General features: G+C 40.6%; 1 protein-coding gene across 2 annotated transcripts in view; it reads left to right on the top strand.

Annotated features, from left to right (window-relative positions):
• Positions 1-20,569, top strand: part of cd109 (CD109 molecule) — a 47,684-nt gene that overhangs the window by 15,150 nt on the left and 11,965 nt on the right. The window contains exons 16-26 of one of the 2 annotated variants that reach the window (XM_085247718.1): positions 2,540-2,629; positions 3,075-3,138; positions 3,227-3,338; positions 7,181-7,298; positions 7,450-7,563; positions 8,640-8,858; positions 9,383-9,524; positions 11,666-11,842; positions 18,199-18,280; positions 18,385-18,613; positions 20,013-20,184. In XM_085247718.1, the coding sequence (XP_085103844.1) occupies positions 2,540-2,629; positions 3,075-3,138; positions 3,227-3,338; positions 7,181-7,298; positions 7,450-7,563; positions 8,640-8,858; positions 9,383-9,524; positions 11,666-11,842; positions 18,199-18,280; positions 18,385-18,613; positions 20,013-20,184 (1,519 nt within the window). Of the gene's footprint in view, positions 1-2,539; positions 2,630-3,074; positions 3,139-3,223; positions 3,339-7,180; positions 7,299-7,449; positions 7,564-8,639; positions 8,859-9,382; positions 9,525-11,665; positions 11,843-18,198; positions 18,281-18,384; positions 18,614-20,012; positions 20,185-20,569 lie in introns of both variants that reach the window. The other variant, XM_085247717.1, reaches the window with a different exon arrangement.

The following is a 20,569-nucleotide window of genomic DNA, read 5'->3' as shown; positions in this document are numbered from 1 at the left end:
TTGAGGTCTGGATGCTAATTGGCCCATTGCAACACTTTGATTCTTTTCTTTTTCAGTCATTCTGTTGTTGCTGCTTTGCTTGGGACCATTCTCCTGTTTGTTTTTGTGCCAAACTTTAGCTGTCAGACTGATGGCCTGAAATTTGACTCTAGAATTGGTTAGCATACAGAGAAGTTCAGGTCACAAGCGCCTGGTCCTGTGAAAACAAGTCCAAACCATTAACCCTCCACCACTGTGCTGACAGTTTTTATGAGTTGTTTGTGCTTATATTCTGCGTTTGGTTTTCCCCAAATGTGCTTTGTATTTTGACCAAAAAATCTCCACTTGGGTCTCATCTATCCAAAGGACATTGAAGTCTTGTGGTTTGTTCAGATGCACCTTTGCAAACCTAAGCTGTACTGGCATTTTCTATTTAAAGAGAAAACGATTTATCCTGGCAGCTCTTCCAAACAGCCCATTCAGTGGCTTGCAAAAGTATTCGGCCCCCTTGAACCTTCCCACCTTTTGTCACATTACAGCCACAAACATGAATCAATTTTTTTGGAATTCCACGTGAAAGACCAATACAAAGTGGTGTACACGTGAGAAGTGGAACGAAAATCATACATGATTCCAAACATTTTTTACAAATAAATAACTGCAAAGTGGGGTGTGTGTAATTATTCAGCCCCCTTTGGTCTGAGTGCAGTCACTTGCACATAGACATTGCCTGATGAGTGCTAATGACTAAATAGAGTGCACCTGTGTGTAATCTAATGTCAGTACATACAGCTGCTCTGTGACGGCCTCAGAGGTTGTCTAAGAGAATATTGGGAGCAACAACACCATGAAGTCCAAAGAACACACCAGACCGGTCAGGGATAAAGTTATTGAGAAATTTAAAGCAGGCTTAGGTCTGCAAAAAGATTTCCCAAGCCTTGAACATCCCATGGAGCACTGTCCAAGCAATCATTCAGAAATGGAAGGAGTATGGCACAACTGTAAACCTACCAAGACAAGGCCGTCCACCTAAACTCACAGGCCGAACAAGGAGAGCGCTGATCAGAAATGCAGCCAAGAGGTGACTCTGGACGAGCTGCAGAGATCTACAGCTCAGGTGGGGGAATCTGTCCATACGCAAAGTTGGCCTTTATGGAAGAGTGGCAAGAAGAAAGCCATTGTTAACAGAAAACCATAAGAAGTCCCGTTTGCAGTTTGCCACAAGCCATGTGGGGGACACAGCAAACATGTGGAAGAAGGTGCTCTGGTCAGATGAGACCGAAATGGAACTTTTTGGCCAAAACGATATGTGTGGTGGAAAATTAACACTGTGCATCACTCTGAACACACCATCCCCACTGTCAAATATGGTGGTGGCAGCATCATGCTCTGGGGGTGCTTCTCTTCAGCAGGAACAGGGAAGCTGGTCAGAGATGATGGGAAGATGGATGGAGCCAAATACAGGGCAATCTTGGAAGAAAACCTGTTGAAGTCTGCAAAAGACTTGAGACTGGGGCAGAGGTTCACCTTCCAGCAGGACAACGACCCTAAACATAAAGCCAGGGCAACAATGGATGGTTTAAAAAAAAAAATGGCCCAGTCAAAGTCTAGATCTAAATCTAGACTTTGACTGTGCAAAGCACTGTATTTTTCTAAGTGCGCTGTCATTAACTTTTGCATTTAACTTGCTAATCGATGCTTGCAGAGTCTCAGATGTAGCTCTTGGATATCTTGCAGTTTCTCTGAGCATTGCACAGTCTGACCTTGGAAGGAATTTACTGGGTCGTGTACTCCTGGGATAACTTTGGCATTGTGTTAACACATACCCAGCACGCTGCTAAAATGTCTTCTTTTACAGAGGTGCTCACAACTGATGACTGATGAACTGATGGCAACTCATTGACTTTTGATAATCAGCACGTTGGCTGTTCCTTATCCTCCTAATTCGTATGGAGGCAATCAGGGTTTACTGAGTATTGTTCAGAAGACTGCATTGAATCCTATGAAAAATGTTTTTAAAGTGAATAGGTTAAGAGATATGTGAAGAAGATGAGATGTTTTCCTCGTACATGATAGGATAGTTTGTATAAATGTAATTCAGCTTCTCAAACTAAAACAATTATTGGTTTCTTAAAATGTTAATAATTAAATATCAGCATGTGAGGCAGCTTGCTTACTTCAATCTGATCCTTAATTTGAGAGATCAAACTTGGAGCCTTGACTCATCTGTTTTTCATTCGTACTGACTGTTGTTGATCACATAACATGCTTTATTGTTTACAACAGTGTAACCTGTGAATACTAGAAGCTTCCATATCTCCTTGGGGTCCTCTGTAGTTTATTGTTTTCCAGCTAAATGTTCTCTGCCTTTTATAATCATATGCTTCCTGGTATATGATCCCTTTCATGTTCACCTGGGAAAACAAACCTGCCTCCCCACCCAAGTATCAGTTTAACAAGGCTGAACTTTTTTATTAGACATGTTTCTGTCCCAGTTTCCTTTGTTCGGTTTTATGGGGTGTAACAGTAGCAGCTCTTATATTGCTGGTGATATTTTCAGGTGATGAAGCAGATGAAGGAGTTTGGCAATTCCATGGCTGACGGCAACAATGAAACGCCAAAAATGGGGGATCCACACTCTGTTTTCAAGGTTAGCCTCCACAGAGAGACATCGCTTCTGTTTATTTAGTGACTCTGCTCATTTTCAGCTATTCTTTGACTCAAGAAGCATTGTTTGAATCACAAAATAATCCTTACTTATCTTATAACAGGCTCTGACATGGGAGGGCCTTCCGTGATCATTGTGTGCCCTAGATGCTCATATTTACAGATATAATATCAAACAGATCCAAGAGTAGAAACAACTGTGACCCTGAGTGTTCAGAGCAGTCGGTGCCTGAGCTTTTAACTCACTTATACCTACACTAAAGCCATAATTCTAATATTTTGACATGTGTAATATTTCTGTAATTACTTATAACTCATAACATAGAGTTTTGGTTTGGTTTTCCTCTTTTTCACTGAGGGAAGATGGACAGTCTTCACTTTATTTCAAAATGAATAATATGTAATGATAGTTCTGTTTTTTTGTACAGTCATGTGATCTTGTGGTTTTCACTGATGCCAGTTTGAAAACGTATCAAATAATGCACGACTTCCGTAAGTGTTAAACAGTATCAAACATTTTAAACATTGTGGATCAGTAATGCTAATGTGACTGATACTTTTTTTTTTTTTTAAACAGCAGGGGAGATAATGTTTTACACTACTGCGACAGAGCATTTACGTGGAGAGCAACAAAAGGAACGTGTGCGTTGGTACTTTCCAGAGACCTGGATCTGGATGGACACAAACACCAGGTGATATTTCAGTGTCAGACTGTAGAAACAGTTGCCTCCTGCTGTTTCATGTGACCTTTACTCTACATATTGAAAAATAGAGTTTAAACAAAAGTTTTCAAATTTTATGTAAATTGTAAGGCTGCAGCACACAGACACCAGAATTTCACACACGCAAAGCACAATTTTCTTGAACAGTTGATATAAGAACACAGGTCACATTATTTTGGAGACAGTTGCATTTAAAATACTGCAAAAGGCAATATCAAGGCAGTTTATTTTCTTCACACCGAGTGCCACTATGTACAGGTGAAGGAAAGGGATTTGGGGTCTCTAGGGGTCACGAGGGCAGTGAGGGGAAAACGCACACGGTTAATTCAGACACAGGACTTCTCCTCCCAGGGATTCCTTTTCGCGCTCACACCGCACCAACACACCACATTCACAACAGATCAGTAGCAGGTCCTCGGGTGGGGCATGCAGAGTCAGGCATGAAAAGAGGAGATTGGTATCAGAATAGCACTTCAAAGAGAAACTTGAAGAAAGCTGCTGAATACAGGAAACACTGACGAAGGTTACACAATAATCCAGCGACGAAGCATTCCCAGTGGCTGCCTTAAGTAGAGGTGGACCGATTCGATATTACGTATCGGTCCGATACTGACCTAAATTACTGGATCGGATATCGGAAAGAAATAAAAAATGTAATCCGATCCATTAAATCACGAAAGCGCCTCACAAAACTTGCGACACGCTGTAACTCGCCTCATAACCTTAGCACATTGAAGCAGTATTCATCACGTGATAGAGCGGCTGTGGCGTGCGAGAGGTGTCGGTGGTCTGGTTCAGCATTTGGAGCCTCGCTACCAATCTATATAGTAACTGTTAAGTCTAATATACCCTAGTAAGCTATAGTACTTTTTCCTTTGGGAAGGCTGTGCAGTCTGCAATTCTGTTGAAGAAAGATGTTGAATCTATTTAATATTTCTTGAAAAAAAAAAAAAGATTTCTGTGCATTTCCCCCCCCCCCCCCCACACTGCATCAAATTAAAGTTGATTACGTCAATTAAGCATCATGAGGTGGAGGGTTCCCTTTTTCTTTTTTTTCTTTTTTTCTTTGTTGCTGGGAGTTGAAACCCTATTAGTTAGGTACTCTAATAGGGTTTCAATAGGCACTTAAGTACTCTTTAAAATACCAGAATAGGGAGGATGGTGTAGGTTTAAGTTTATTAGATTGATCAGTATTGCTGAACTATGAAAACATTTTTTGCATACAGGTATAACAGAATAGCTTTAGTGTTGTTGTTTTTTTGTTTTGTTTTTTTAAACTTGAGTATGAACTTAGGCAAAATGCAGCAAGATATTTAAAAAACAGTTTTATTGATTAAAAAAACACTATATCGGATTGATATCCAAATTCATCATATCGGTATCGGACATAAAAAAGTGGTACGTGCCATCTCTAGCCTTAAGTAGGGAGCCTGTGAGAATGTTGGTCAGATGATTGTTTGCAGGTGCGGGAGCCATGGGCGGGAGTCACAATGAACTCCGCCCCGGTAGTGCGCAGGGCGCGAGAGGGGAGGGAGAAGGGGCAAAATATACAGAAACACTTGTAGCCATACTGAGTCTGCCGAACAGGCACAGAGACCATGACAATAGCAGGAGTAAAACAGGTGGAGATGTTGAATTCAATCAGTCCACTTAGCAGAAGTGAGGCCAAGAGGCTGTCAAGAAATGCAGTTCCTCTAATGTCCAATAAATCCACAGACCCCAAAGTTAACAGCAGAAATAAACATGTTTATAGTTTGGGAAAAGCCTCTACTTTTGTTCTCTGTGAAGGTTCTCATTCATCCAGGTCAGGGGTCGGCAACCTGCGGCTCTTTAGTCCTTATAGTGCGGCTCCGCGTGGTTTGGGAAAATAGAAGTATTTAGTTGAAGTGTATTTTATTTATGTTAGTTCTTTTTTAACTTGTAGTTCTAAATTGGAAGATTATTGTGATATTGAAATATAAGAATACAATTATATTCTATTATTTTTTTCATCGCTCAAAATAAGCGTCACACTCGTGGAAGCTGATATATCCGCTGAAACACCACGCATTTATCGAGACTTTCAGCCCCAGGTAGGCCAATTATTGACCTTTAGTAAACTATGTTAAAAACAAACACTGCTCATGCCTCACAGATGACAGCTTACAATCCTGCGTAAAGATGAAAGTGACTTCGTACAGCCCCGATTTGCAGACGCTGTGCGCAGACATTCAGGAGCAGAAGTCCCATTGTACCATGGCAAGCCTGACGATGTTTGCATGAACACGCTTTTCAGCATCTCTTTATTGACCACTTTTCACACACGGTTGCTATACACAGCCCGACACATACCAACACAACAGCATAGAGAGCACAGACGTTCAGGTGGCGAGGGGTGATTGCGGGTGCTGCTCAGGTGCGTCCGACTCCCCTGTAGTGGCGCTGCAGACCACGCCCCGCCACACACGTTAACCAGGTAAATTACATATTTAGGCAGAATTTTGCAAATATCTATTTTTCTTTTCTTTAGCAGTATAGTGCTTTTTTTTCCAATTATTTTTTTAAAAGCCAGGTCAAGGCTCCAAAAGCCCAAAGGCGAGTAGGGTGGCAGCTCACAACAGTATTTGTTTGCTACATGGATCATTTTAGTTCAGTTGGGCGTCTTTCCTTTTGTTATATTTCTTTAAGAGTGTTAATTACATAATTAAATGCAATTTTCTCTGTAGCACTTCATAGATTTCATAAGCAACACACCTTAGTTGTTCACACAAAGCATAAAAGTAAAAAACAATAATTACAGTGTTATCTTCATTTTAGATGTCAAAAAGCATTTGCGGCTCCCAGTGTTTTCTTTTGTGTGGAAACCGGGTCCAAATGGCTCTTTGGGTGTTAAAGGTTGCTGACCCCTGATCCAGGTAATTGTGGTCTAAGTTTGGAAAGAAAAGCGTCTGGGCGTCTTTAAGTTTTCTTGAAGATGCTTCACCTCTAATCCAAGAAGCTTTTCAGTTCCAAGAGTAATTGGTGGAGAGTCCCAGATTTTAAACCCCATGGGAGTGTCCCCAAGAGGGTCTTGGACCCCCTATTGTTCCTCTACCTAATCACACAGCCAAGGTGTGAAAACTGTTTTGGCTCACTGTGGTGGGACGTGGTCTGCGGTGCCGTGCAGGGAGGGTGGATGCCGTGCATCCTTAATCACGCCCACCGAGTTAAAACATGGGGACTCAGGGGTCGGTGTGTATTGTGGTGTGATGAGATGTCAATAAATGGCTCATAATTGCGATCTGTGGTCCCGTCGTGCCATATTCACACCACAGTCACAATCAGCCAAGGTTTTGGGTGAACCCATTGTGAATCCTAGCCTCACTCTATCATGTGATTTATTGAGGTTAAATGGCCCAGGATGTGAGTGGGTGTTATTTTTGCTGTTACCTTGGCATATAACCTTAGGAGATGATGTCCCATATACATTCATATTTATGAAATGATAAAAGATATTACCAAGCTAACGCTGAGTAAGCTGTGGTGCAAAACAAAGGCTCAAACAACACAAAGAAGGTGAAGCCACAAACAGTCAGAGATCTCATAGATAATGGTCAGGATCTAAGTTTTTAAGAACTTTTTTTTTTCTTCTCCAAATAACCATTCTCCAACCTGCAAAGACAAAAGACAACGCACCTCCAACACCTAACATTTTAAGTCAGTAAGCAAACATACTGTTTGTAAGAAAGCTGATGACCTGCATGGTATGATTCTTCAGAAACCGTTGGGTCAGATGCAGTTTTTTAAAATTTAAAGTTCTCTCTCTTCTTTTTTTTTTTTGCCGTTTGTTGCAGTAATTCAAACACAAAGGAAATGGCGCTAACTGTACCAGACAGCATCACAACCTGGATTGCCACTGCCTTTGTGATGTCTGAGAATCTGGGACTGGGAATTGTAGAGCAACCAGCAGAGGTATTAAGGTTTATATATTTAATTCATTTTAATTTTTAACCCTGTATTATTAAATTTATTCACAGTATGGCTTTTTGGCTTATTAATCTGAGCAGTAGCTGTTAGCATTAGCATCTCTTGTAACCAGGTTTTCTATGCAACCTTCCTGCAGCTGACAGTGTTCCAGGATTTCTTCCTGTCCTTAAATCTTCCGGCCTTCATCATCCGGGGAGAGGAGCTGCTGCTGGAGATCATTCTGTTCAACTACCTCCAAGAGGACCAGAAGGTGAATCTGCTTCTCCTCAGACACAGGCAGAGTGTACATTAATATAAGAGTCTGCCAGCATTAGACAAATGGGTCATTTTTAACCCTTGGTACGGTGCTAAATTAGCTTTATTATGGAGACTGCCAAAAATAAAATTAAACGAATAAGTTAGAAAAAAGAAAAGTACATGTTTAAAAATAAAAAATGTTCAACTGTGTGGTCTAAAGAATGTCCTATATTTTATATATAGGAATATAAATATGGACATCAAAGAATTACTTCTCAAAGTATACTGTAAGAGAAAACCTTTTCTTTAATAGTTAAACAGCTTTTGACCTTTGGAAAATTCTTTATTGTTTTTATTTATTTTATCGGTTGTTATTTTAAGAGTGTGTGCTTTCTTAAGTTTTGATCATGATAACTTTAATTTCATTTCGTAAAGTTTTTTAACTATTATTTATCTATTTGTGGGATTTGAGGCAATAAGAAAACAAATAAAGAATATTAAGTCAGAAATATACATTTATGTCAAATTTATAGATTAATTATTTCCCATATTTATTTTTTTAAATAAAATATTTATTTTTATTACATGTAATCATAATCTGTATGTATTTATGTAATAATAAATTTTGGGCATTTAATTAATTGTTGCATACTTATGGCAGCTTCTGCCTGCCATACATTATTAAATCACAATACAGTACAGCAGAGTTAGACTTTTGTAAGATGCTGCCACCTAGAGGAACCATAAGCAGACAGTATAATAGAAGGGTGGCTGCTTTTTAGTTCAGTGTCCAGGATCTTGGTGGTATCAGTGGTGAGTTTCTTTGTTTTCTTTGAACCGAGAGTGTTGAGAACACTTAAAATGTGACCTTTCCCACACATATCTGCGTCTTTTTAAATGCGAAATTCTGTTTAACCAATGTATATTGGGGGTTCTTTACGTGTCAAGTTGCCATAATCTAAGGTGGCATCAGTATTTCTGAAAATTGATATGTTCTTTAAACCCTTCATGAAAGAACAGGCCTCTTTGGTTTCCTCCGACTCCCTTTGTGCCACGTTAAATGTGATCACTCTGTGCCTTTGTCGTTAGGTCACCGTCACTGTTGCACAGAGTGAGACCTTCGAGTTCGTCTTCCCAGACAACGAGCAGCTCTCCACGCCCGGTGTTCATCCGGTGTTTGTGAAGAGTGAAAGCGGAGCCACCGTCCTCGTTCCCATCAGGCCGCTGGTCCTCGGGGAGATCCCCATCTCTGTGAAAGCCAACTCGGATGCAGTGTCCGACTCTGTCCACACAACAGTGTTAGTTAAGGTGCGCAGTGAAAAATTTCCACAGTCCTAAAACAGTTCAAATAATTAATTTGGCTTAAAAATACATTTATTTGTTGTTTTTGTAGAACTTTAACTCCCATGCTTAGATTTTATTATCAATATGAACTTCTGTTATTATCAAGCCTGTTATAAGACTACTACATTGTTAGTCTTTAGTCTGACTAGATCTTGTTATGGGGTTACTGATTGGTCTCTAGGCCTGAGGGGCACCAAATCTCTCTATTAGCTTTTACTGAGAAGGAGCATTTTCCAGGTTTTAACAGATAACAAAATAACTTGTGAAATTGTGACAGTGGAAGTTGAACGTGTATATCCTGTTTGTAAAGTGCCTGTCAGCCATCTAAAGCACAAACAGGCAGGGAACTTTGCTAACGTTACCAATCCTCGCCATCTACTCCACTGTAACTAAAGAAATGTTGACCTGGTTTCACAGCTCTGCGTTTCCCATTTCTTACTCACCATTTTTGTTTGCCTTCATCTTTTGCATGTCCATTCATCCTGCAGGCCGAAGGTCTTGAACAGTCATTTTCCACCTCCCTGCTGCTTGAGCTTTTACCAGCAGGGATGAGCCTGTCTAGAAACGTTACGTTTACCTTCCCACCAGATGTTGTGGAGGGCAGCGAGAGAGCTTCAGTTATGGCTGTCGGTATGTAAACACACCAGGGAGAAACCTTGAGTAACAGATTCAGATCACCTGAGATTGCAGGCTGATTCATGGTAAACAACAAAACAGAAGACAATAATTCCTAAAAATAAGGTTTACTGAAGTTGTTTTCACACACAAACTTTGGAAAGTTTGGAAATATTCCACAGATGTCCTTTGTCACGTGTAGGACTTAGCAGGAAATGGTTTATTTCAGACGGCTTTTCATCAGGTGAGGGAAGTACCTGGATAGAGCGTAGTGTATTATCGTAAGAAAGTACTATCCTGAACTTACAAAACTATGGAGGCGCCTTTTTGACTGAAATTTAGAAGATGAAAAAGACAGTGGAACAATCACCACTTTACCCATATCGTGGTGATATGCTCTTTTAAAATTTACCAATTTCTTTCCTTTTTTAAAGGGTTCTTCCAGTAAGTTATCAAAAAACAGACTAAGCATCCAGGGTACCAGTGATTGTTTTTGTTCCTCTTCCTCATAAATATTAAATTACTGCAGATTATTGTTATTATGATTTAGATTGTCAATCTTGGAATAAGTTACATTTGCATATGTTGGTTTTTGCAGTTTTTAACAGAGTTTGAATACATTTTTCAGCCCTAAAATTGTCATGTGGATATCTCCTGGACATATGATTTTCTAAGAGATTAAAAATGCTGAAAAAATTTGAATTAAAAATGCATAAAACTCCAACCCTCAATAGTTTACTTCAAGGGCCTGTAAGCTCAGAAAATTACAAATAGAATCAAAGTAAAATGGCCTCATTTAATATGCTAATGTTCATTAAAAAAAAAATCTGCTGATTCTGATCAGGTAAGAGGCACCAATTTCCTTTGCAGCCTTTACAGCATGTACAGAGATAACATCTAAAACCTTTTACTGATCCCTAAGTAAAAAAAAAACAAAAAAAACTAACTTCAAAATTTACCCCACACCTATACATACATAAAATTTTGAGATTTTTTTTGTTAAATGCTCCCTCCAGGGTAAGCTGACTGTGGTAATTTTAATATTAATTAACGCCACTGTTCCAAAGTACTACAGAAATAATTATCCCACCTTTCCTCAAACTTCTAACATGCATCCTGCTATACTGATATGCACTATGCAGTTATATTTAGTAAGTAAAATTTATTTATAGCACATTTCACAGATAAAAACCACAAAGTGCTTTACAATAAGATCAGACATACAAGTTAAAATTAATTAAAAGCCTGTTTGTATAAAAATGTCTTCAGCTGCTTTTTAAAGGAGTCAGTAGAGTCTAGACAGCGTAAAGACAAAGGCAGAGAGTTCCACAGCCTAGGTGCCAGTGCCTGAAAAGCCCGATCCCCACATGTTTTAGACCTAGTACGTGGGACCACCAGTAGCCTCTGACCTGAAGACCTAAGTGCTTGGGATGAAGCACGAGGTTTCAACAGGTCAGAGATATACTGGGGAGCTTCACCGTGCAGAGCTCTAAAAGTTACAACTAAAATTTTAAAATGAACCCTAAAATTTACAGGCAACCAATGAAGAGAAGCCAAAACTGGAGTAATGTGTGACCTCTTGTTTGCACCAGTTAAAAGTCTTGCCACTGCATTTTGTACAGACTGAAGGCGATCCAGAGCTGATTTGTTGAGACACGTAAAAAGACCGTTACAATAATCCAAACGAGAAGAGATAAAAGCATGAATAATCATCTCAAGTTCTGCCTTTGACGCCAGTAGTCTGAGTTTAGAAATGTTTCTTAGATGATAAAAACAGTTCCGGACAAGTTGTTTAGAGTGTTTCTCAAGAGACATTGAACTGTTTAACTCCAGTTAAACGGGAGTATGTTTCTCTCGTTTAACTGTTGCTAAGTTGAGCCCACTAATATTGGTTTGATGTGGCAAATCTTTTTTTCTTCATGGCGGAAAATGTCTTATACTTATAAGTATCCATTATTGTCTTCTATTCTTTTTAAATGCAAGAAGTTTAACTGGAAATTTTGCTGCTGATATGAAAAGCATTTGTGGATTATACCATGTAACTCCTCAAACCAAAAGCTACTGTTTGAAAATTTTAATTAAAATGACTCACCTGTGCTCTGTTTTTCCATTAAATACAATTTTTTTTTCTTTTTCTTGTTTCCATCTCGATGAAGGTGATATCCTCGGTCCATCCATCAGTGGTCTGGACTCACTGATCCAAATGCCTTATGGCTGTGGGGAACAGAACATGATTAACTTTGCACCAAACATCTACGTTCTCCAGTATCTGGACGCCACAGGACAGGATAGCCAGAAAACCACAGACCAAGCCATAAACTACATGATGCAAGGTAGAGCAACAAGTCATGCACCATGTTACATTAACATGCCACAGAAGGATATCTGACAAACGTGTGGCTACTATTTCTATATTAGTTTTAGCTTTATGAGGATGTTTTCAAATCTGTTAATTAAAAAGGTCAAATTCAAGATCAAATACAGAAAATGTTCAGGTTGGAGATTCATAGTGGGACCCACACTCTTTTATTCCACTTAGTATCAACCCTCTTTAACTTTTATTTTTTAAGGTTTGTTTTTAATACATTTTCTTCCTTGATACATACTTAAAGCTGGTTGTAAAAATGGGGGCTTGTCTGGGATATTCGAACCAAGGTTAGAACTTTAGCCTTTGTTAATCCCATCTTTGTTTGAAAATTCTGAACTAATTTTCTTGTCAGTAAAGCTGTTGGTGTTCCCTTTCAGTCGATTCTCTCGGCACAACACATACAGTGGCTTGCAAAAGTATTCTGCCCCCTTGAACTTTCCCACATTTTGGGACATCTCTTGCACATAGACATTGCCTGATGAGTGCTAATGACTAAATAGAGTGCACCTGTGTGTAATCTAATGTCAGTACAAATACAGCTGCTCTGTGACGGCCTCAGAGGTTGTCTAAGAGAATATTGGGAGCAACAACACCACGAAGTCCAAAGAACACACCAGACCGGTCAGGGATAAAATTGAGAAATTTAAAGCAGGCTTAGGCTGCAAAAAGATTTCCCAAGGCTTGATCATCCCACGGAGCACTGTTCAAGCGATCATCCAGAAATGGAAGGAGTATGGCACAACTGTAAACCTACCAAGACAAGGCCGTCCACCTAAACTCACAGGCCGAACAAGGAGAGCGCTGATCAGAAATGCAGCCAAGAGGTGACTCTGGACGAGCTGCAGAGATCTACAGCTCAGGTGGGGAAATCTGTCCATAGGACAACTATTAGTCATGCACTACACAAAGTTGGCCTTTATGGAAGAGTGGCAAGAAGAAAGCCATTGTTAACAGAAAACCATAAGAAGTCCCGTTTGCAGTTTGCCACAAGCTATGTGGGGGACACAGCAAACATGTGGAAGAAGGTGCTCTGGTCAGATGAGACCAAAATGGAACTTTTTGGCCAAAATGCAAAACGCTATGTGTGACGGAAAACTAATACTGCACATCACTCTGAACACACCATCCCCACTGTCAAATATGGTGGTGGCAGCATCATGCTCTGGGGGTGCGTCTCTTCAGCAGGGACAGGGAAGCTGGTCAGAGTTGATGGATGGAGCCAAATACAGGGCAATCTTAGAAGAAAACCTGTTGGAGTCTGCAAAAGACTTGAGACTGGGGCGGAGGTTCACCTTCCAGCAGGACAACGACCCTAAACATAAAGCCAGGGCAACAATGGATGGTTTAAAACAAAACATATCCATGTGTTAGAATGGCCCAGTCAAAGTCCAGATCTAAATCCAATCGAGAATCTGTGGCAAGATCTGAAAACTGCTGTTCACAAACGCTGTCCATCAAATCTGACTGAGCTGGAGCTGTTTTGCAAAGAAGAATGGGCAAGAATTTCAGTCTCTGTGCAAAGCTGGTAGAGACATACCCTAAAAGACTGGCAGCTGTCATTGCAGCAAAACATGGTTCTACAAAGTATTTACTCAGGGGGCTGAATAATTACGCACACCCCACTTTTCAGTTATTTATTTGTAAAAAATGTTTGGAATCATGTATGATGTTTGTTCCACTTCTCATGTGTACACCACTTTGTGTTGGTCTTTTATGTGGAATTCTAATAAAATTGATTCTTTTTTTTTTTTTTGGCTGTAATGTGACAAAATGTGGGAAAGTTCAAGGGGGCCGAATACTTTTGCAAGCCACTGTACAAGAGGCTTGTATGCTTACAAATGGCGAGCCTTCGAGCAATGGTGCCAGGACTGCCACACTCTCCCATTTCAGACCACTATTGTGGATGTTTTGACATTCCTGCAGGAGCTGCTGGATAAGGGCCTTTCATTTTCGACAATTAAGATTTATTTGGCAGCTATATCTGCTTGTCATATTGACTTTGACGGGGTGACACCAGGCGCACATCCCCTCGCCATACGTTTTCTGAAAGTGGTTTGCCGGCTGAGACCTGTGCTTAAGTCCAGTGTCCCTGCTTGGGACTTGTCTTTGGTGCTGGAGGTCCTTTGTAGCCCACCGTTTGAACCCATTGAGTCTGTGGATATGAAATTTCTTTCATATAAGACTACATTACTTCTCGCTTTGGCTTCGGCACCTGATGGCCACAAGGTCATATTGCGTCCAAATGCTGCCTATTTTCCCAAGCTCATGCCTGCATCTATTAGCTCAATGGAGTTTGAGTTGCTGAGCATTTGTTCCCCTCCTTTTGCATCTGAGGAGCAGAGGAGGATGCATTCTCTTTGTCTAGTGCGTGTGCTATGCACCTACATTGAACGCACTCAGAATGTGCGTTTATGTGACCAGCTGTGTGTCTGCTTCGCTCTGTCTAAACAGAGGCTGTCTCACTGGCATATGGCACCAGAGGTCTTGCTTTGTCCCAGTGGGTGAGAGCTCATTCCACCAGGGGGATGGCAACCTCGTGGGCTCTTTTTAAAGTGGTGCCTGTAGCTGATATTTGTGCGGCAGCTAGTTGGGCATCACCACTCAAAATTTTGCGGTTTTATCGGTTGGACGTTACAGCCCCTTCAGTGGCTCATACCGTCCTTTCTGCTGGGTCTACCGCTCACTAAGGATGTGGTGGTCCGATTCCGGTTTGGTGGCTGCTCTGCAGGGTGTGTATATGGGCTGGGTTTCGTCACTGATTTCTAGAATCGATTTGATTCCGATTCACAAGGTCCCGAATCGATTCGATCCACGATTCGATTCAGTTCAATTAGATTTGAATCTGGGAAATTTTGCCTCAGACAGTCAGAAATATTATAATTCAGATCAGTACATTTACATATTTTTGTATCTATAAAAAAGGAGGCTGACACTCGCAAGACTTTATCAAAGGTGTAAGCATCACAGCAGATGCCTTTGTGTCAAAGTAGCTGAAGATAAAACGCAGAAAAACATGAAGGTGATTTTCCTGGCCTGGGATTTTATAAAAATATTCTGCAGTACATCAAAAACGAAAGAATCAACATACGAACATTACCTCTGAAGTTACAGAGGTTTTATTAGAGACACGGCTAAGCATGTTGCATAATTTAAAAAAGTTTACATTTGTTCAGAAGCCTATTGAACAGCAGAAATTAGGTTTTCTTTTCGGAAGTAAGGAAAAAAAACAGCAGCCAAAAACGGTAGACCTGTGCGTAACAAGCAAGCGAATAATGCAGAAAACAGATTTTTAGACAGGAAACTGTTCTTGAAGTACACAGAGAGCGAGAGCTGTGCATGAAGTGTGATTTTTATCATGTTGGAAGCAAAACAGCAAAAGTAAGAGGGAATTCATGACGATGTTTATGTGAAGTGTAGTTTGGATCTTCTTTTGCTGCTGGTTCAGTCAATATAGTTTGGAGAGAGATAAAACTAACAGCTTTAGAATCAGCGCAAAAAGGGCGTAAACACAAAGCGCGGACCCGCCGAAACATCAGAATCGGTGAGCTGTCGGCTTTCAGCCCCGACCATGTCCGTGCCATCGGGTGAGAAAGGCGACATCTCAACACAAGGTGGCCCCACTGAGCAGTTTGGCTCGGTGAAGAGCGGCTATCAAACTGAGGGATGACTATGATGACAGCGGCTATATTTGCAGGCGGGGCCGTGCGCATGTCATCACACGTCATCTGCCTTAAAGGCGTGAATAAAGGTTTCTTCAGCCAAGACACACGAGGGCATGATATCCCATACTTATGTGTTTCACCTCCTTCCTCTCCTTCAGGGAACAGAAGTTATAGACATAACTATTTGTTTTCTTTTAATCAGTTACTTTACAAGCATTGGGGTTTTCATGTGAGAAGTGATAACAACTGTAGTTCCTACTGTGTGTGGTTTCCAGACCCATTTCTTTGATGTTTTATTTGTCTTTGGTTACACCTAGTTACTCTTGTTTGCATATGTTGCTGTATTTCCCTTATGGTAGGTTCAGTTTTCTTTTCGTCAGGTTTGATTTTGCAGCATCTGATCTGAATAGGAGACCAGTGAGGTTCGTGTTTTCACTTTGGCATGACAGATTGTGGAGGTAGACACAATGTTTTGGGAACATTTGGAAACTTACCAGAGGATAGGTTTCAGTTGCTATACCAGTACTGATGTTTTTAGCCCTGTCCTCAGTACTGCAGCAACACAAAATTTCACGAAAAGGAAATTAAACACACTAAATTCTGCTAGTCATGGTAGTGCTACGAAGCCTTTTTGATTACACAAACCAGGTCTGAATTCTCATAGGAAAAAAATATGAAAAATCTTTTTTTTAAATCTCTATAGAATACAAAGTAGCTTGATCTTGGAGTCATTATATATTCTTTTCTTTCTTCCTACTTCCTTGATTCAATAATTCCCTCTAGGAGCTTCAGAGTAGTCCCCAGCACAAAGCCTTCCTACTCACCTTGTTCAGCCTCCAACTGTCACTGGCTGTGATGCTGCTTCTCCGAAAGATAGCTAGCCACAAAGAAAATGGTAACACTGTTAGTAAAAATGTGTTCTTGTTTGCACATTAAAGACCTTAGCTTCCTTAAAAAGTAGACTGTGCTCTGTCCTTTCATGCAGACAGCTTAATGTCTAGTGTTCAAGTCTAAATCCAGGTATTTATAGCTTGTGCTTGGTCCATAGTGTTAACATCTTTACATCTTTCACTAGATAGTAATGGTTTTTAATTTAAACCTGGCCCTGCTACATTTCTTTCTCCTTTATCTTCATCATCTACATCTAATTCAGTGGTTTCTTTTTTTGCTAGGTTCCCCCTTTGTTTTACAAGAAAATCTCCCCCAGCACAAACACGTCCTCCAACCACACACACACACATATATGTTTTCAAACTCCATTTCAGTTTATTTCGCACCTCAAACATTTAGTAATAAAAGTAAACTGCAATAAATTACAGGTAGCAATAAAATAAACTACTAACTCTTTTACGCTACATCCACACCTACATGGTGTTTTCATAAAGAGGCTGATAAAGCATGCGTTTGACCCGTCATCCACACATAATAACTCCTGTCAAGTTGGAGATTTTCGAAAACTCAGTTTTTGCGGAGTGCGCACTCCAATCTTTTCCGGATGAGGGGCTCAGAGTAGAGCTGCTGCTCCTCCACATCGAAAGGAGCCAGTTGAGGTGGTTCAGGCATCTGATAAGGATGCCCCCGGGCGCCTCCTGGGCGAGGTTTTCCCAGACATGTCCCACTGGGAGGAGGCCCCGGGGCAGACCCAGGACACGCTGGACAGATTATATCTCTCAGCTGGCCTGGGATCGCAGGGCTGGATAAGCTGGAGGAGGTGGCTGGGGAGAGGGAGGTCTGGGCTTCTCTGCTTGGGCTGCTGCCTCTGCGACCCGACCCTGGATAAGCGGAAGAAAATGGATGGATGTTAAATGTTCAATCTAAATATTATATTTAAATCTAAATGTTAAATCTAAATGTTACAGGAAACTAAATATTTAGCTAACATGCAAATTTATTGTATGGCTCAACGGAAATACCAAAATAAAAGCTTTATGAAAAATTCCAGTGCAAAAGTGTGCCGGTAGTGGTCAGATTGTGTCTGCTTTCCAATGATGGTCACTTCTCACCGCCATGAGCTGCCTCACTTCTTGTCTACCAGGACATCCAGCGATTTAGCTGAAAACATCCAAAGATCCGTTTTGTCAGCCATCCAAAGGTTCAGCAGTAGTGGACTCTCGGCAGCTGCAGTCTCCACTTCACAATCACTGCAGCACATGTCCAGCCAAAATCGCTGGACATGTTCATGCTAAATGTTGTGAAAAATGACTCAAAAAACATGTTTTTGTAAGGTTTTGAGTTAAATGTGGAAAAATGTTGTCGTTGATTTCAGCATGTTTCACTTTACAAATGGCGCCCCACATACCTTGGCACTTGTGCAGGTGAAGCCAAAGGCAAGATATGTTTCATCAAATTTTCTAGTCTTTGACTTGGAAGAAAGTTGGTTTGGAAACATATTTGGCGATGCTTCATCTGCTTTGCGTTTGTGTGGAGCCCTGTCAAATACCGGTCCATTACGTGAACAGTGTCCATGAGTTTGGTTTTTTTTTCTTTTTTTTTAATTCATTCATACCCCAGGTGCCTCACACTTTAGGAACATCTGATCACACCCTGTTGAATAAACACATTTAAAATGCACATCTCATTTATTTCTCTAGGTTAAGAACCTCTAGATTTGTCATTTGTCTTTGCCTTTTTTCCCATCATCTGATGTCCTCTTCACCAGGTTATGAGCGGGAGCTCACCTTTCAGAGAGGAGATGGCTCCTTTAGCGCCTTTGGAGAGCAGGACTCATCTGGAAGCACCTGGTATGTGATAAATATACCAGGTCTGTCTAAAAGAAAACATCAGTAACATGCTCATATAACTGAAAAACTCAGGAAAACTAATAGCAGGTAGTCTCTTTGCACAGGCTCTCTGCTTTTGTGCTGAGGTGTTTCCTGCAGGCACGGCCCTTCATCAACATTGATTCCAACGTGCTGCACAGTGTGGCAGCTTGGATAGCCAGCCAGCAAGGGCATGATGGGAGTTTCTTGGAGCCCGGCAGGGTGATCCACACCGAGCTCCAGGGAGGCCTGGACGGGCCTGTTTCTCTCACGGCCTACGTCCTCATCGCCCTGCTGGAAGACGCTAGCGTCAAGGTGAGATGCCATTGTTTAGGCACACTTTCCAGGGACATTTTGAGAGATTAGTGTGGGTCCGCCTCTCAGACTGAAACATGGGGAGCAATTTTATATTCAGCTTTTCCTTTGCTGAGTTAGAAATATTTTTAATATTTAATACTTATTTTAGTTTTAGTTATTTGATTTTTGATTGGCTTTTAACTCTTTAAGATTATTTTTCTGTCATACCTATTTTATTGAGCTATGTGTCTCCTTATTTAAGTTCCTTTTTATACATTTTCTGTTTATTATGGTAACTTTTAACTGTAGTTACAAAATAATTGCTGAACTTTAGGATAAACAAAATATTGTGTTAACTTGTGACACATGTTTGGGTGGTGACTCATATTTTGAAGTCAAAACTTTCCATCTGCAGTCATTTATATTTGGAAGCAGCAAGCACATAACAGAGCAGGCATAAATGGAGAAGATATGCCACAGAAGTCTTAAAAGCATAAAAACAATGACCTGGGGTGGAGATGGGTTGCAAAGTGCCTTGCAGAGTGGCTTGCAGATGCAGTAGCAACAATGGACAGGCTGAAGAAGCTTAAACAGTGTTCACTTTATAAGAGTTACCAAGTAGACCAGGGGTGCTCACACTTTTTCCGCATGTGAGCTACTTATAAAATGACCAAGTCAAAATGATCTACCCACTACAAAAATCCAAAACATATACTTATTTATAAATATATTGAGGATTCTTTATATCTACAATGTATATACATGCATAACCGCAATATCCAATATTTCACAACACAATTAACTATGTAAATTTTTTGTCATTACCTGAGTTTACTCTGATGACTTGCACTGAATTGAATCAGCCAGGGATGCATAGTCCGGACAGTAGCTGCTGACGGCCAGGTTTAAGAGAAAAAACCGAGAGCTAAAAATTGGAGTTAACTCGCTGACTAGCTTGTCAGTTTTACTACACTTCGCGCCGCTGTTTGCGCATGCGCAGCGACCTAAGCGTCAGAAAAAATCTGCTGTCATCTGACTGGCTTCCCTGTATCAATCAAGTGACGGGATGGATGATAGGCTGGCATCTATTTTTTTAATGCCATGCGATCTACCAATACTACCTTTGCGATCGACTGGTCGATCGCGATCGACGTATTGAGCACCCCTGAAGTAGACGTACAAAAAAACTTCTTGTGCATTTTAATTATCTAGGCTTCTGTAGTATTTTTAATGTAAAAATCCATTTAAAAACCAAAACTGACCATGCCTTATGGTTATTATCATTAACCAATCGATAAAGAGAAAGTCTCTGTTTTCCTCACATTCATGGGTAAGATCTAATTTGGCCTGACATTGTTACATGTGCCTGTACCAACCTGTCGTCTCACCTACTGCTGCCCTATTCCATATCTGTCAGGCTCTGTATGAGACCAAGGTGTCTGCAGCCGTGATGTACCTGGAGACCCATCTTGCTCTTGGTGTCTCCAGCAACTACAGCCTCAGTCTACTCACCTACGCTCTGGCTTTGGCAGGGAGCTCCAAAGCCCAATCAGCACTCAATAATCTGACTGGACGAGCTGAGATAAGAGGTACAACAGCAGCTGTGTCTTAAAAGCCAGTTTAACATTTGGGGGACATAAGCTTTCTCTGGGGGTTGTTATAACTTCATGCACCTCATTCTCATAGTTTCATGCAAATCTACATTGTTTGATTGTGAACAGAACTGTTACATTCAGTTAAAAACATTTTTGGATCATACAGTGGTTTTACTTGAAGAATGGTGTCCTTTAGTCTTTGTATGATTAATTAGTCTGTATAATAAAAATCACTATTATAAATAATTATTTCTTATTTTGAAAAGTTCATAGCTAGAAAACTCTGTTGTAATGGTAATGTGGCAGACAGCTAGACAGGACCAAGCTCCAACCTCCAGGTCAGTTTGGTGAGGCCTAGAAAACAAGCCTGTCCCTATGC

Source organism: Mchenga conophoros, linkage group LG15 (assembly GCF_057382185.1).
Source record: "Mchenga conophoros isolate Kocher_MC1m ecotype Shallow Benthic linkage group LG15, M_conophoros_male_GT1.1, whole genome shotgun sequence".
In the NCBI taxonomy this organism is placed as follows: domain Eukaryota; kingdom Metazoa; phylum Chordata; class Actinopteri; order Cichliformes; family Cichlidae; genus Mchenga; species Mchenga conophoros.
Note: the sequence above shows the minus strand (reverse complement) of the source record. Positions and strands in the feature narration are given on the sequence as shown.